Source organism: Carcharhinus amblyrhynchos, chromosome 11, assembly GCF_965287045.1.
Source record: "Carcharhinus amblyrhynchos chromosome 11, sCarAmb.v2.hapA, whole genome shotgun sequence".
NCBI lineage: Eukaryota > Metazoa > Chordata > Chondrichthyes > Carcharhiniformes > Carcharhinidae > Carcharhinus > Carcharhinus amblyrhynchos.
Genome location: NC_137334.1, coordinates 10,748,900 through 10,766,812, shown reverse-complemented (window position 1 = coordinate 10,766,812; position 17,913 = coordinate 10,748,900). Strand labels below are relative to the sequence as shown.

Genomic DNA, 17,913 nt, shown 5'->3' with positions numbered 1-17,913 from the left:
CCCATTCCCTCTTATCCCTTTATATGGCGCTGTCCTGTATTATAAACTTTGACTCTTCAATTAGACTGAAACATAGGGAAAGTGCCAAAAATAGGCTTTTAAAGATCCGAGTAAAATCTGCACGCCTCTGGCACATAAATTACAGCCCACTTCTTATGGAAGCAACGATCTTTTGCACCTGCACGCTACTCGTTCCCAAAACCTTGTTTCATTATAGTCTAATGGACAATTTTGCAGTGAATAATTCGGCATAATATTTTGCAATTTTGTGTTCCACGCTTGTTAGCGAACTATATAAATAAGACAAAAAGGATTTATTTGTGTTGCACCAGAATTAGCAGACATCACACTGAAAGGCGTAATTGCAGCTGAATTGCTGTCTGCAGCCAGTGTAACCTCACACTTGGACGTTGCAGTTCCTGGGGGAAAATATAATGGAGTTGCGCGGTACGGAATCCAGGAGCTAGCGTGTAAACTGCTGGCCGTTTGTATCCAGGAAACGGGCCAGCTCCTTCAGGAGCGAGCCGATCCTGACAGCGGCCTCCACCCGGAGAGGCGCCGCCTGGCATTGCGATGCAGTTGGCTACTGGAATTGTTGAAGGGGCAGCCGCCATCGTAGTAGGATGTGGCGTACAGGAGTGCGCCACCAGCTCACCGGGGGAGAGAAGCATATTCTGCAGGTAAATCTCTCACCCTAGCACGGAGGCGAGGCCAAGTCGGACCATTTCAAGCCTGCATTCCCTCAGAAAGGACAATGTATTCTGCTTTCTATTCATATCCTTTCTTCCTTTGTGTTATTGCTAGGAGGAGCGACTCAAGCAATGGCCTCTATTATAGAATCTCAGCACCAGGGCTGCGACCTCTTTAGGCTTCCCAACCTGATAAATATTTTAGAAAGGATCAAGACTCGGGTAATGTAAAGTCACATTCTTTAGGAATATAGAGGTTGTTTTAGATCCCAGAAGTTTTGTCAATCACTTAATTTATCCTATATTTAAAGCACAAATACAATACCTTAAGCCAAAAGGCTGTGATTAGTACTGAGACAATGATAATTGATCAGAAATGAGGCGGTGTTACCGTATTCAATTGATAGGATGGCAGGAAAAAGATAGTTGTACATGCAGCAAGAATTTCTTCTTTATTCAATATATTGGATTTAATTGGTAGCGATATGCCAAAGATGATCTCTGATTTCCTGTTTGGGAACTGTAGAATTTCACAGCACAGAAGGAAGCCACTCAGCCCGTCGTTGTAACTGCACAGCTGTCAGAAAGAACTATCCACATGGTCCTATTCTCCATGCTTTTTTAAAATTTTCGGATAGCAAATAAATGATGGATGCTATTCCCACCACTGTGATCATTATATCATCAAATTTTGGATGGTTGGGAGAAATACTGACAAATTGGAACCTGCTGTAAGAATGGGCTCAATCTTCAGATAGAAAGAAAGGTTTCAGAAATGGCAATGTGCTGGTTGATGGAAATAAGTATTAGTAAAAAAAAGGTTATTTAAATATATAGTCAGAAAATCTTGTTATGTCCTTTTCATAAGCAGGACAACATATGCTAAGTTGAAATCTAAGTGACATTTTTCATTGACATTTTTTATTCATTTATGGGATGTGGGCATTGCTGGCCAAAACAACATTTATTGCTCATCAATACTTGGCTTTGAGAAGGTAATGGAAAGCTGCCTTCTTGAACTGCTGCAATCCATGAGGTGTAGGTACTCCCATGTGATGTAGGCACATTCACAGTGTTGTTAGAGAGAGAGCTCCAGGATTTTGACTCAATGACAGTGAAGGAACAGTGATATATTTCCAAGTCAGGATGATGATTGTCTTAGAAGAGAACTTCCAGATGATGGTGTTCCCATGTGTCTGCTGTCCTTGTCCTTCCAGATGGGTCGTGGGTTTGAAACGTGATGTTTTAGGAATAAAGGTACATGGGGAAAGTTGCCTCAAAAATACTTTCATAAAATATAAAATGGCAAGATTAAATGTTATCTAAAACCTGAAGTTATCTAAAACCACAAATGAATGTTAAAAATACACAAGGGTTAGCACTGCTGCCCCACAGCATCAGGGACCCAGATTCAAATCCAGCCATGGCTAACTGTATGGAGTTTTTGCGTTCTCTGCATGGATTTATTCTGGGTGCCCTGGTTTTCTCCCACAGTCCAAAAATGTGGAGGTTAGGTGGATTGGCTATGAACAATGTGTGCAGTTACAGGGATAGACAGGAGAGTGGGTCTTGGTAGAGCATTCTTTTGGAGGGTCAGTAAAGACTCAGTGGGCCAAATAACACTGTTGGGATTCTATAGATTCTGAAAACAATTGATCAGGTGGCATTCCAATGGTAAAATTTTATAAGTTCTGTTAGAAGCCAGAAAATCCCCATAGGTCCTAGATTTAGCAGTGTTTAGAATTGAGGAGTAGGGCATAGCTGAAATGCATAAATACATATTTTGTACTTATTTCCATGATTGAAGATGATCCACTAACAGGTACATATGATTTGACTCCTTAAATGTAAATCGATAAATGGCCATAGCTTGGTTTAAGGCATTAAGGATTGATCAGGTTGCTGGACCTGATGACATGTAACCTTGAATGCTGTAGAAAATCAGAGTGATACTATGCAAGCCATTAATTTAGCTGACCAGTATTTGTTTGAAATCTGGACTAGTTTGAATTGACTGGATGGAAGCTCATAATTACAATTTTTTTTATTTACTCAAGGGATGTGGGCATTTAGTAACCATCCCTAATAGCTTTTGAGAAGATGATGGTGAGCTTCCTTGTGGAACCATTGCAGTTGCTGTGATGTAAGTACATGCAACGTGCTATTGGACAAGGAGATTCAGGATTTTGATCCAGCAATAGCGATGGAACAGAGACATACTTTCAAGTCAGGACTGTGTGTGACTTGGAGAGAAACTTACAGTCAATGGCGTTTCCATGCACCTGCTATTTATTCTTCTAGATGATAGAGGTTGCGGGTTTGGAAGATGCTGTTGAAAAAGTCTTGGTGAATCTTTGCGGCATAGCTTTTAGATGGCACCCACTTCAGCCATGGCGTACCAGTGGTTGGGAGTGAATTTGTAAGGTATGAATGGGGTGCCAATCGGTTAGGTTGCTTTTCCCTTAAAAGTGTCAAACTTCTTGAGTTTTGTTGGAACTAGACTCATCCAGGTGTGCGAAGACTGTACATCACAATCCTCTCCTGCACCTTATAGAGATTGGAAAGAAGATAAATTAATCATCACAGAGTATTTACCTTCTCACCTGCTCTTGCAGCCACAATATATATGTGGCTGGTACAATTAAGTTACTGGTAAATGGTAAACCAAAGGTTTGTGGCACAGAAACAGAAGCTCTGGGTTCGAGTCCCATCCCAGGACCTGATGGCCAAGGAAGGTACATTCATAATGCAGTCAAACAGGTTGAATGTGTCAGTCAACATGCCAGTGGTTGGCACTAGGAGTGGGAAAGACTCAAGGTCAGCCACCTTTGATGTGGTGAGAGTATTTAATGACAGGAATGCCAACAGATGGTGGTTAGACTCTCATAATACCCTTACAGTGCACAGCAAGGCCATTCGGCCCATCGAGTCTGCACCAACTCTCCGACAAAGTATCTTATCCAGGCCCTCTAGTCCACCCTACCCCTTAGCCCCACACATTTACCATGATTATTCTACATATATTGGGATACAAAGGGGCAATTTAACGTGGCCAAACCACCTAACTTGCACATCTTTGGACTATGGGAGGAACACAGTAAAAAGTCTGACAACATCAGGTTTAAGTCCAACCGATTTTGGGGTTAGTCCCTTCGTCAGGTGAATGAAGGGACTAACCCCGAAAGCTAGTGAGTGTACTATCAAATAAATCGGTTGGACTTAAACCTGGTGTTGTCACACTTTTTACTGTGTTTACCCCAGTCCAACGTCGGCATATCGACATCTATGGGAGGAAACCAGGGCACCTGGAAAAACCCACACAGACACAGGGAGAATGTGCAAACTCCATACAAACATCATCACTTAAAGCTGGAATTGAACCTGGCTCCCTGGCGTGGTGGGGCAGCAGTGCTAATCACTCTGCCACCAGGCCACTTCATTAGATATAGTGATTGCTCAATGTTTGTGTGTTGTGCATGTTACTTGCCATTGATTAGCCCAAGGCTGAAAATTGTCCAGATCATTTACGGTTGGCTAACCTAAAAATGAACTATTTCAATTCTCTGTTTCCTGTTAGTTAGCCAATCCTTTATCTGTGTTAATATATTAGCCCCAACATCATGTTATTTTGCACAGTATCCTTTTGTATGGCACCATATCAAATGCCTTTTGGAAGCCTAAAAACAATACATTGAATGGATCCCCAAATCTACCTGCTTGTTACATATTCAAAGAACTTGAATAATTTTCCTTTCACGAAACCATGTTGATTCTACTTGATTGCATTTTTATTCTCTGAACATCCTGCTACTACTTCCTTAATGGATTGCAGCAGTTTTCCAATGACAAATGGTGGGTTAACAAAGTCTAGTTCCTACTTTTTGTCTCCCACTTTCTTGAATAGAGTATAATACATTCTAATCCACTGGTATCTTTTCAGAATTTATGGAATTTTGGAAAATTACGATCAATAATACAGTAATAAAAATAGTTTGGCTTCTTTCAACTATTTAGGTTCTTGGATGTATTGAAGCCTTAATGAGTATTCAATCATGTCAGATTTAAAATGATAGTTGCTTGATATATTGAAGCTTATTCCACATTTCTTATGCAAAAGAAAATATCAGTTTTTAAATTTTTCTGCATTCCTCTTGTTTTGATGTTTTAAACAGAGCACTGCCTCCAACTGTCTTCTGTCCTCTCCAGAAACCACTGACTTTTACAAGTGTTTGATTCCACACCTATTAGCCTTGCTCCAGTGCTTCCATTACATGATCATTTAAATGTTTTAGCCTAAGTAGAGTGTTATGATAGGCTATTTAATGCTACAAGGGATCACCCCTCAGTTTAACCCTGCCCATAACAAACCCACGGTTTGCACATGCGGATGAGGATCACAGTTGGCAATTGATAGTAGGATCATTGCTATGTTTTCCCACGCTAATCCAGAGCCATTAAAGCCAACTGTAATTCCTGTTTCTTCCTGTTTAGCAGGGTAAACCAGGAACTAAACCAGCTGGGCAAATGCATCCTCAATATGAGTCCATACAATACCAATGTCATGACCAAAGTACTTAAAGTTTACAGTTAATTCAAATTTAATTTGTTTTTCATATTTCTGCTATTTATGAATGATCCATTGATTATTTTCAGTACATTCAAGAATGCATTTAGAGGCTAATAGTGAAATACAAAATAAATTCAATCAAGACATTTTAATGGAAGTTTGAACCATTCCAAATGAAATAACTCAAGTTTAGCAGTGACATAAAATTCAGTTTTGCGTCACAAAATTTGGATAGCTCATTTATTTACATAAAGATAGATTGTGTTTCTGATACATATATTAATCTGAAAACCTCATTTAAAGAGTTAGTATAATTTTAACAGCTAATGTGACAAAAAACAGCAGATTGAAACATTGAAAAAAATGAAATTGTAACATCTTAATATCTTAAAAAACTTAAGTGGAGCTTATCATCTTCATAAGCCAAGATGGCTGTGCACCTAAATGTGTGATAAAAGTAAATTAATATTTGAAATTTCTAAGATTTTTAAGAAATGACAATGTTTCTAGTGCTATTAACTCAATAGCCCCAAAGTTAACAGGGTGGTGGGGAGAATGCAGGGAAGGTTGAAAATGTCTGACGCATCCAGCAAGGCCTGAGTGTGGGTCACAGGGGTCTTTTTGATCTTAATAGCATGGCTCACTCCTCATTTTGTGGGTCTATTATCCACCTGGCAGCTGCCAAATGGACTGGCTGTCAGGAGGAAAAGCCGGAATACAGGGTCCCCCGGAGGATAATCTCAGGCACTCGAGAGGAAGGGAGGTAACTGCAGCAGTGATTTGTGGACATAAATAAGTTACGGTAAAATTGAAGCCAATCAGCGTTGAGGAAAATCTCTCTCTGGCTGGAGTCACACTTAGCAAAAAGCAAGGTGCTTGTCATTTTGGAGACCGATCACCCTCAGGACTTTGCTGTTCAATTATCTTCAGGTGCTTTAATCAATCACCTCCCTTCCATTATAATGTCTGAAATAGGAATGTTTGCTAATGATTGCAATGCTTAATTCCATTTGCAACACCTCAGATACCAAATAAGCCTGCATGCAACAAGACCTGGACAATATTCAGGCTTGCGCTGATAAGTGGGAAGGAACATTTGCACTACATAAGTGCCAACTAATGACTATTTCTAGTTACAGAGAATCTAAACACCTCCCCTGAACTTTCCATGAGATTACTATTCCTCAGCCCTCTAGCATCAACATCCTGATGGTCACCAATCTTAAAATCTTAAGTGAATCAGCCACATAAACATTGTGGTTGGAAGAACAGTATGGAGGCTGGGTAATTTGCAGCAGGTAACTCATCTTCTCACTCTGCAAGCCTTTTTATCTACAAACCAAACGTTTTGGAACATTTCTTATTTATCTTCAGTTTTAACAACACACAAGTGCAGTTTCAATAACACACAAGAAACTTGACATCATCCAGGACAAAGAAGCCCACTTGATTGGTACCCCATCTACCACTGGCTCACTGTGGCTCTCTTTGTATTATCTGCAAAATGCACTGTAGCAACCCCCAAAATCTTCTTCAACACCATCTTCCAAACCGCCAACTCCTGTCACTAAGAAGGGTATGACAGCAGGTGCATGGGTTCCTCTCCATCATACATAATCCTGAAAATCTATTACTTACTATTCCTTCATCTTCGGTGTTCAAATTTCTAGAACTCCCTACCTGAAGTGCTGTGCACGTACCTTCACCTCACAAGTTCAAAATGGTTCAGAGGTTCACCACCACATTCTCAAGGGTAATTAGGGATAGACAAAATGCTGTCCTTTCCAAAGATGCCCATATTGAATGCACAGATTTAAAAAAACGCAAAGTCTTAACATTAAACACTTCAATCATATATCCTTTGTGTTTTGCTGATGAAAATGTGCCATGTCACCAAGTTTATCCTAATAACTGAAAGCACAAAGACTGGCTGTCACTTGGGCTATCTTTTCTCTACTTTCTCCAATCTCTTGATGTCTTCCATCATACATTATTTTTTCCGATCAACTAACACCCCCTGATCCTGTCCAATGGTTTCATCACACTGCTTGTTTATCTTCAATGATTTGTCACCTATAATTTGTTGAATTGGCCTTACTGATAGAGGACAAAAGCAAGGAGGTTATACTAAACCTTTATGAAATATTGAGCAGTCTTCAGTTAAGAGTATTGGCTGGGATTCTCCCAGCTCACTGTGCTGCTCGAGCAGGGCATCGGGTTGGGGGATAACAGCAGGTGGCCTTTTGCAAAGTTCATCACCAGCATCCAGGTGGTTGCAAGTCTCCCAGGCGCATTTTTAGCGCAATCAGCTCCGCACCGGAAATCGGCATGGAGCTGATTATCATATGGAAATTTCAATTTCCATGACATTTCCATATGATTAGCGGGCCTGGCACAGTATTCCCCTGGCCAGCCACCAGCCAGCATGTTTCCCCTACGATGGGAGTGGTTCACACCAGAAGGATTTACAACTGCTCCTCACTAACAGGGAATAGGCATCCTCACCCTATTGATGGGGACAGAGGTGATTGAAGCCTTCCCCGGGAGATCAGGAGCAAACGGGGTGCCCCTTGAAAAGTGCCAGCCTGGCAGTGCCAGCCTGGCACTCTAGCACTGTCTAAGAGGCAAACTGACACATAAGAACATAAGAAATAGGAGCAGGAGTAGGCCACCGAGCCCTTCGAGCCTGCCCCGCCATTTAATAAGATCATGGCTGATCTGAAGTGAATCAGTTCCACTTTCCTGCTTTCTCCCCAAAACCCTTAATTCCCTTGTCTATCAGAAATCTATCTACCCATGACTTAAATATATTCAGTGAGGTAGCCTCCACCACTTCAATGAGCAGAGAATTCCAGAGATTCACCACCCTTTCAGTGAAGATGTTCCTCCTCTACTCCGATCTAAACTGCGCCCCCCCCCCCCCCTTATTTTGAGGCTGTGCCCTCTAGTTCTGCTATCCTTTCTAAGCGGAAAGAATCTTTCTACCTCTACCCTATCTAGCCCCTTCATTATCTTGTAAGTCTCTATAAGACCCCCCCTCAGCCTTCTAAACTCTAACGAGTACAGACCCATTCTATTCAATCTCTCTCCATAAGCTAACCCCCTCATCTCCGATATCAGCCTGGTGAACCTTCTCTGCACTCCCTCCAAGGCCAATATATCCTTTCTCAAATGCGGGGACCAAAACTGCACACAATACTCCAGTTGCGGCCTCACCAGTGCCCTGTACAGTTGCAGCAAGACCTCCCTGCTTTTATATTCTAACCCCCTCGCGATAAAGGCCAACATTCCATTCACCTTCTTGATCACCTGCTGCACCTGCAGACTGGGTTTTTGCGATTCATGCACAAGGACCCCCAAGTCCCTCTGCACTGTAGCATGCTGCAGCTTTTCATCCTTTAAACAATAATCCCTCCTACTATTATTTCTACCAAAGTGGATAACCTCACATTTGCCAACGTTATACTCCATCTGCCAGGTCCTTGCCCACTCACTGAGCCTATCCAGACCTCTCTGCAGACTTTCCGTATCTTCCACGCAATTCGCTTTTCCACTCATCTTCGTGTCATCAGCAAATTTTGTTACCCTACACTCAGCCCCCTCCTCCAGATCGTCTATGTAAATGGTAAACAGTTGAGGCCCCAACACCGATCCCTGCGGCACACCACTAGTCACCAACTGCCAACCAGAAAAGCACCCATCGATTCCAACTCTCTGCTTCCTGTTAGTCAACCAATCCTCAATCCACGCTAACACCTTACCCCCAACTCCGTGCACCCCAACCTTTTGCAGCAACCTTTTGTGAGGCACCTTATCAAAGGCCTTCTGGAAATCTAAAAACACCACATCCACCGGTTCCCCTCTGTCTACCACACTCGTCACATCCTCATAGAAATCCAATAAATTCGTCAAACATGACTTCCCCTTCATGAATCCGTGCTGCGTCTGCTTGATCTAACCGTCACTGCCCACCAGGCACCAGGCAGTCAAGGAGATGGAGCCAGAGAATTGTTGGCGCATACTGGCCTATTGGGGGAAGGTCCACTGCCACTCTGCACTGGGATCAGTGGGAGAGTGAGGGAGGAGGGTGATCAGGGACAGCCATCATGAGGTCGGGTGTTCAGGCTTGAACATTAGGGTGGGGTGTGGGGGTTCAGGACTGGCCTTGGGGGGTGTTCAGGACTGGCCATTTGAGGGGGGTTGGGTCTGGCCATTGGGCGGGGGAAGGGGGAATTGGAGCTGGCCCAGGGCAGGAAAGTGGTGCAGCGATCAGTGAGGTTCTGGAGCAGGCCAGTGACTGGGAGGCAGGTGATGGGATGCCAGTGTGCATGCGCTGATCTCTGCACTGACAGTTTGGCACGTGCACAGTGGCCCACTCAGGACTATGCTGCTGGCTTCTCAGACAGGTCCACCACTTTTCAGCATGAATCAGTCTGAGGCACTCTGTGATGCACAAGTGTTGGAGATTCATTCAGGTAAGTGCTCCCATTTTCCCATCCGTTGGGCACTTAGTTTTGTTTTGGGAGAATCCAGCCAATGTGTACACTTTTGGGCACCATGCTTTTTAGAAGGACCTTAAGGCCTGGGAAGGAGTGCAGAAGAAATTTGCTAGAATGGTACCATGGATGAGGGAATTTATTCATGTGGAGAGACTGATGGCACTGTTGTTGTTCACCTGAGAACAGAGAAGGATAGATGGAGATTTAATGGAGGTATTCAAAGCTATGATTGGCTTTGATAGAATAAATGAAAAAAAATACATCCATTGATAGAACAGCCAGCAACTAAAGGACATAGATTTATGGGAATTGGCAAAAGAATCAGAGATGGCATGGGAAAACATTTCTTTTTCACACAGTGAGTCGTTGACAACAGGAATACACTTCCTGAAATGGCAGTGGAAGCAGATACATTAATGACAGTCAAAGAGATTAAACAAATACTTGGAGCTGAAATATTTACTTTGGAGAAAGAGCATATGAGTGTTAATAATTGGACAGCTCTACCAAAGAAATCAGCACAGGCACAATAGGCCTCCTTCTGCATTGTGTCATTTTGTGATTTTTAGCAGGTACTGTGTATTATATAAACAAGCCTGGAGTTTGGAGACCTTAGTGCATAATACATACTTGGAATCATGCCCCTTATTTGGCCTTGAATAATTATCAACTGAATGCACATTTTTTTTAGTAATTGCAAAGTGGCTTCACCCAATCTATATAGCAGGTGAACAGCAATATGGAATTCTGTGGAGCTTTCTGGGGTCCTGGCCCATGCAAATCTACTTCTACTAATAATGAGCTTCAGCCTGAAATTTCAACTCATTTCCTTTCTAACAATATATCTGACTGTCAATCCTAAATGATAGAATCTTTCCCAATAGATGCCCATGTAGCACTAATTCAAACATATTCTGAAAATCAGTTGCAATTACTCACTAATTTGTCACTTTAATCAGTTTACAGGGGCACAGCCCTCTTTTTGTAACATTAATCTGAGATTCTTACTAACTTGTCATCTCATCAGGTTATTAGAAACCACCGTCCTATAATTAAGGATATTTAAATTCAGTTTTTAGTGCCAGTATAAAAACCAGGGTGATTTAAGTTTTTATTTTTGGTACCAGATAGGAAAGATTAGAATTTATAATCCTAGAGTAAATTTTGACAAAATCCAATTTTATTTCTGCTGCTTAAAATAAAATGTGACTTTGTCTAGCAATTTTAGCAATAAAATATATTTACAATATTAAAGGATGCACAGTGCTGCTGAATGTTCACTGTTAAAATTAATATTAAAGGTATCACTTTACCATCATTTTTAATGTCTGATTCAACAATGAAATAGCTGATGCTAAATAATTTTACAATTGCTGCTATTATTGGTACGTTACAATTATTCTGTGATTGTAGTCATGTTGTGAATAAAATGGCTGCAATCAGATCAACATGCATCCTGGCATTATGGATACAATGCTTGTATATCCCTGGACTTAATTTTCAGTCAGCAAAAAGTTAGTATTCAAGAAGTTTTTCTGAAGACACAAGAATTTTAAAAAAAATAAATTCACCACCAAAAAACACTGCCCATTTATTGGTAAAAATTGGTTAAAGTCAGTTTTGCAGGCCTTTGTTATCATGCTGACATTAAACCAACACGACTCCAAATTATAGTCTTATTACTTTTCTTAAATTCCTCATATAATGAAGCAACCTGTACATAAAAGCAACAAGTTCTGCATGGGCTGGATATGGACGTTGTCCTCCTGGCTGAGGCAGATGGTGTGTTCCTCATGATCACAGATCCTCTTGACCAGTGGAGAATAGATCATCTGAAAATGTCAACGGTCTACTCCACAGTGCCTTCTGCCAGAATCAACTGGGAAAATATTCTGGACTGCTGGAGGACCTCAAAATTTTTCCCTGGAGCATCACCCACCTCCTCTATCAGGGAGTCTATCATAGTCCTGCTGAAGAACTCTGGCGAGTGAACTAGTTAGAGTTGGAGGCCAAGGATACTACCCACCCAGGGCCCTGGACAGAATTGTGGGTGTATTCACACCTCAGGAACTGCAACATTTCCAGAAGGCAGCTCACTATCACCTTCTCAAAGAGAGTAAAGGATGGCCAAAAATGCTGGCCTCACCAGTGATGCTCACATCCTGGAAATGAATTAAGAAAAAGACCTGGCTGAATGTTAGTACTATAAAAAGTTATTTTCATTTTCATCCCTCTTTACTATTTTTGCAGAATTTTGCTTTGCAACAACAAAGATAGGAGTGTAGAGAATTGATTGCCCAATGCCTTATTTTCAGGTGCAAAATGGGTGACGAGGAGTCCAACATGTTGCGCAGTGCTTATGCATTAAGTACGTACTTTAAATATGCCCTATGCCATAATGGTCAGATGCCCAATGGTTGCATGGTTTGAGCTCATTCTATATGTAAATAATGGTCTTATACTAGTTGTAGAACCCTTTTCTGGAACTGGGCTGCCTTTTATACACCAAATTGACATTTTATCAGCTTGTCCAGCAAATATTGGCATCAATGATCATAAAGGAGCAAACTAAAAGAATCACCATCTCCATTCAGATAAGTTGTTGTTTGTACTGTTAGATTACTGTATTTATTGAATTTTGGGCCTTTGGTGATTATGTTTGGAGGAGAATTAACTTTTAAGTTCCGGGAACATCTCTTGTAAGTGTTTCCCTTCCGCTATATTTATTTGTCTCCAGGGACGGAACAGTCTGCTCTTGAGTTGGAGGATGGGGGAAGCAGCAGCAGCAAAGGTGTCTCCAGAAGACAGGAGCTGCTGGAAGAAGAGACAGGAACAGAACACTGTCGTTAAGTAACTGTAATGAGGAAGCAATGTGCAAAATGCCTGATTTTACCCATGAGGCAGCAACTTTACCATATTATAACATACAGCCCCAATCAAAGCTTCAAACGAGGACATAAACAGTAATTCTTGTGCATGTTGTGGTAACTGTTTTCTTCTGTGCCACAGGCACCTTGCAGGCTACAACTACTGCCATTTGTGACATTGCTCAGTTTAATGTCCATGGCTTCTTAAAGAAGCTGACCAAAACTCTATTACAGAACAACTACTACACCTGCTACCTTATGCATCAACCCATATGACAAGATGGTAACAGTCTTGTGTAGATTGTGTCCTTCCCAAGGGTGCAATGGACAACGGACTGCAAAACACAATTCCCTGTGTGTCAACATTGCTCCCAAGAGACAATGGATACCTTTTGAACACATGACTGTTGATTCTGTTGAAAAACTCAGCACAGATACCAGTACACCAAACGTCCTGTCATCCGTACAATGGTCATTCTTACAACCACCATCTGAATACCCATGTTCTACTTGAAAACAGCATAAATGTTCTGGCAGGTTGTCCAGTATACCAATTCTTGCTGTTCAACTATCTTCTCATTTCTGGAACTTCTCAGTCATAATCACCCAGTACAAAACTCTTGAGCTTGTTTTGCCTGTTCATTTAACTACTGGCTCATTGAACTATTTTGCTTCTATGAAGGATTCTATATTCACAGCATGGTTTTGTGAAAGGGAAATGACATTTGACAGATTTCTCAGAGTTCGGCAGATTTATTAGCATTGATAAAAGAGAACCAATAGGTGTAGTGAATATGGATTTCCAAAAGGCATTTTATAAGGTGCCACATAAAAGGTTATTACATAAGAGTTCATGGAGTTTAGAAGAATGAGAGGTGTTCTTATTGAAAAATATAATATTCTGATAGGGCTTTCAAGGATTGATGCTGAGAGGATTTTTTTTCTCATCAGAAATCATGGGGGACACAGTTTCAAAATGAGGGATTTCCCTCATTTTTCCCTAAGACAGAGATGAGGAGGATGAGAGGGTCAATAATGTTTGGAACTATTCCTCAGCAACAAATGAAGTCTTTGAATATATTCAATCTTGAATTAGATCACTTTTTGATTAACAAGGGAGCCAAGGATTTTGGGGAAAGGCACGAAAGTGAAGTTAAGTCCACAGATCAGCCATGATCTTATTTATCAGGAGAGCCGAATGGCCCACTCCTGTTTCTATTTCTAATGTGATATCATGGAAGTAAAAAGCTACCAAACACTGAGAACACCTCAGAAGGCCATGATGAACAATCTTCAACTTCTCTGGCTCTTTAGACTGGGGCATCTTGGCAGCACCAGAAGCAGTCCAACCTAGCTAGCTGTATGGTGCTAGCAAGGACAACAGAGGAAACAGTAGCAGTGCATTAGGCGTGCTGTCCCCTGAGAGAGGTCAAAAAAATTTTCTCTCCCTTGCAATCTGTATCATTTTCATTGAGTGATGCTGCGGAATTTCAACTGTTCTGTGTAAAAGCAGGAGTGATGTGATGTTCTGGAAAACCTTATCCATATCCAGAACAAAGTTGATATCAGTGGGAACTCCTTGGCAGCAGTCTAAACTGCCATTGAATCTGTCAGCACTATCCTGCTGGATAGATAGCCTTCTGTTGGGGGACTGCAGCCTCCTCCAGACGGCAGGACAGAACATCGCAGCTTATCTGGGTGCTTGGCGAGGATGAAGTGATAGAGGGTGTGCAGAGGAAATTCTGCAGAGTAGAGTGGCAAGTAGGAGATTTCCAGGAGACAGATGTGAGCTGAGGATCCGCTGGATTTCACCTGGACAGGGATCTACTCGGACAGGACTGAGCTACCTGAACAGTGCACTGGAGACCAAGCTTCACATTTGTAAGGTTCTGAATATCTTTGGTGTAAACTGGACAGGGATGCAAGTCATGCTAGTTCTTTGGCAACCTCTAGCCCCTCTTCTACCATGTAATACATCCTGGAGTCTGGTCACCTTGGCAATGACACAAACCCATGTGAAGTTGAGGATTCTTGAGCAACAGGACCTGGATGCTAGTCACCACTGCTGATGGGAATGAGCTCTGGCTGCAGGCAATCATGTTTCAGACCCTGAAAAAACAGACAACTCCTGCAAAGAAGTAACAAAACATCCCCCCAGTCCCCACTTTCTGGTTTATAAACAAGAACTGCATGCTATAAATGAGACCATGCATCTGGCAGAAAAACTAAATCACCAGCACATACCATCTATGAGGAGGATTAGCGTATAGCTATGTCTTCAGCATCTGAACATGGAAAATTACTGCCTGGGTACAATGGCACACCAGTGCTTGTCTGCCCTCCCTGAGTGGAAAATTCAGCAATGCAGCATGTTAAGGACCAGATCAGAAATTCCACGGTGAAGTTAATTAACTTGGACCCTAACTTTTACATTTGATTTTAGCATTAGGGTGAACATAAGATGTTTCATTCTTGGTATGATTCAAGTGACCCACAAGGAAGCTTTTATCAAAATAAACTTTATTTAGGAACACAGAATGTAACAAAAAAATTAGCATAACTTTTACCACTTAAGATACTTAATCCTGACAAAGTATAATTCTTAACAGCTCGCTCTCTCTATTGTCCCAATTTAGCAGTATCCCCCAAAGACATGAATCCCTTCTGTAGAACTAGTTACACAGAAACCAAAGATGCTTACCTAGGTATAGATGTCCAGCCTGTTGACACTTCTGGAGAGTGATCCAGCCAGACACTTGTCCTGTAATTCACATGCAGCAACTTCCAGAGAAACAGTAGAATCTCAGAGAAAAAAGCTAATTTCTTGACAGGTTTCATTTTCCAGACCTCGATGAGGGAAAAGAGAGGCACTTCTTCTTCCCCAAAAAGCAGACTGAGCTTGAGTTCTCTGTATAAACCTAGCTGTATCCAGTCAAATGACTTTTTAAAAAAATCATTCGTGGGATGTGGGCATTTCTGGCTGGCCAGCTTTTAGTTCCCATCTCTAGTTGCCCTTGGAGGGCAATTGAGAAGCAACCATGTTACTGTGGTGCTGGAGTCACATATAGGCCAAATCAGGTCAGGATGGCAAATATATTTTCCTAAAGGACATTAATGAACCAGATGGGTTTCTCCTGACAATCAACAATGGTTTCATGGTTATCAGTAGATTCTTAATTCCAGATATTTGTTTATTGAATTCAAATTTCACCATCTACCATTTGAACCCAGATCCCCAGAACATTAGCTGAGTTTGTAGGTTAATAGCCTAGCGATAATACCACTAGGTCATCACCATCCCAGTCCTTATCAAGCCCCACTCTGTAATATCGTAGGAAAAAACACAAAACAACAGAATCCTGCAATTTTCAGAACAAAACAAACACTGCATCAGTTAAGATCAATAATGATACAGTATTTCTGGATCCAGACAAAATGGCTCTAATGAATTGGAAGGGATTAGTAAACATTTCAGCACAGAAACATGAATAAAGTATCTTTCTTAAATGCGCAGTATTGTTGCAAGCAGGAGATACAATGTGCTCAATGTTTTGTCCCAGAAGAAGTCAACTATTTTTTAAAATTAATTCAAGGGCTGTGGGCTTCATTGTCTAAGCCGGCATTTATTGCCCATCCTGTCCTGAATGAGGTGGTGATGAGATGCCTTTCTAAATTATTGCAGTCCATGTGATGTAGGTGCATCTACAATGCCGTAAGGGAGGGAGTTCCCAGGATTTTCACCCAGCAATAGTGAAGCAATGGAGATATATTTCCAAGTCAGGATGGTGACTGACTTGGAGGGGAACCTCCCAGTGGTGGTGTTCCCAGTTATCTGCTGCACTTGTCCTTCTAGCTGCTAGCATTTATGGATTTAGAAGGTGCTCCCAAAGGAGCTTTGGTGCTTTCCTGCAGTGCACTTTGTCGAGCCACTATTTGTCAGTGATGGAGGGAGTGAATGTTTGTGGAAGGGGTGCCAATCAAGCAGGCTGCTTTACTGAGCTTCTTAAGTTTTGTTGAAACTGCACTCTTCCAAGCAAGCGGACGGTATTCCGTCACACTCCTGATTTGTGCCTTGTAGTTGGAGGGCAGGCTCTGGGAAGTCGGGTGGGTTACTTGCTGCAGGATGCCTAGCCTCTAACCTGCTCTTGTAGTCTCAGTGTTTATATGGCTATTCTAGTTCAGTTTCTGGTCAATGGTAACTTCCAGGATGTTGATAGTGGGGGGATTCAGTGATGGTGATCCCATTAAATGTAAAGGTGTGATGGTTAAATTTTCTCTCATTGGAGATCTGAACAGTCTAGAATGGTGCTGAACATTGTGCAGTCGTCAATGAAAATTCCCAATTCTGACCTTATGATGGAGGGGAGATCATTGATGCAGCAGCTGAAGATGATTGGGCCTAGAATATTCCCATGAGGAACTCTTGCAGTGAAGTCCTGGATCTGAGCATCACAACTATCTTCCTTTGTGCAAGATATTCACTCCCTCCATCACTGACAAAAGGGAGGTAGAAAGAAAACAGGCAATTATAAATCAATAAGCCTAACATTGGTAGTAGGGAAAATTCTCAAATCCATTATCAAGGACTTTATAGCGGAGCATTTAGATTGTATTGGCAGGATCAGACAGAGTCTGCATGGATTTATGAAATCATGCTTGGAAAATCTGTTGGAATTTGTTGAAAATATAACTAGCAGAATTGTCAAGAGGGAAGCAGTCAATATGGTATCTTTGGACTTCCAAAAAATGTTTGACAAAGTACCACATAATAGAACATAGAACATAGAAAACTACAGCACAAACAGGCCCTTTGGCCCACAAGTTGCACGGATCATATCCCTACCTATTAGGCCTATCTAATCCTCAATCCCATTAAATCCCATGTACTCATTCAGAAGTCTCTTAAAAGACCCCAACGAGTTTGCCTCCACCAGCACCGACAGCAGCCGATTTCACTCACCCACCACCCTCCTGAGGGAAAAACTTACCCCTGATATCTCCTCTGTACCTACTCCCCAGCACCTTAAACCTGTAGCGACCATTTCAGCCCTGGGAAATAGCCTCTGACAATCCACCCGATCTTTGCGTGTCAATGGAGACCTCTCAACATCTTATAAACCTCTATCAGGTCACCTCCCATCCTTTGTCTCTCCAGGCAGAAAAGACCTAGCTCCCTCAACCTACCCTCATAAGGCATGCCACCCAATCCAGGCAACATCCTTGTAAATCTTCTCTGCACCCTTTCAATAGCTTCCACATCTTTCTTGTAATGAGGTGACCAGAACTGCGCA

At 41.8% G+C, this 17,913-nt stretch overlaps 1 protein-coding gene across 3 annotated transcripts in view; it reads left to right on the top strand.

Moving 5' to 3' along the window:
• The first annotated feature begins 375 nt into the window (after positions 1-375).
• Positions 376-17,913, top strand: part of LOC145349911 (zinc finger protein Helios-like) — a 125,615-nt gene continuing 108,077 nt past the window's right edge. Inside the window, exon 1 of one of the 3 annotated variants that reach the window (XM_080198577.1) lies at positions 376-680. In XM_080198577.1, the coding sequence (XP_080054703.1) occupies positions 624-680 (57 nt within the window). In that variant the 5' untranslated portion in view covers positions 376-623. The remainder of the gene's footprint in view (positions 681-17,913) is intronic. The other 2 variants (XM_080198571.1, XM_080198575.1) reach the window with 2 other exon arrangements.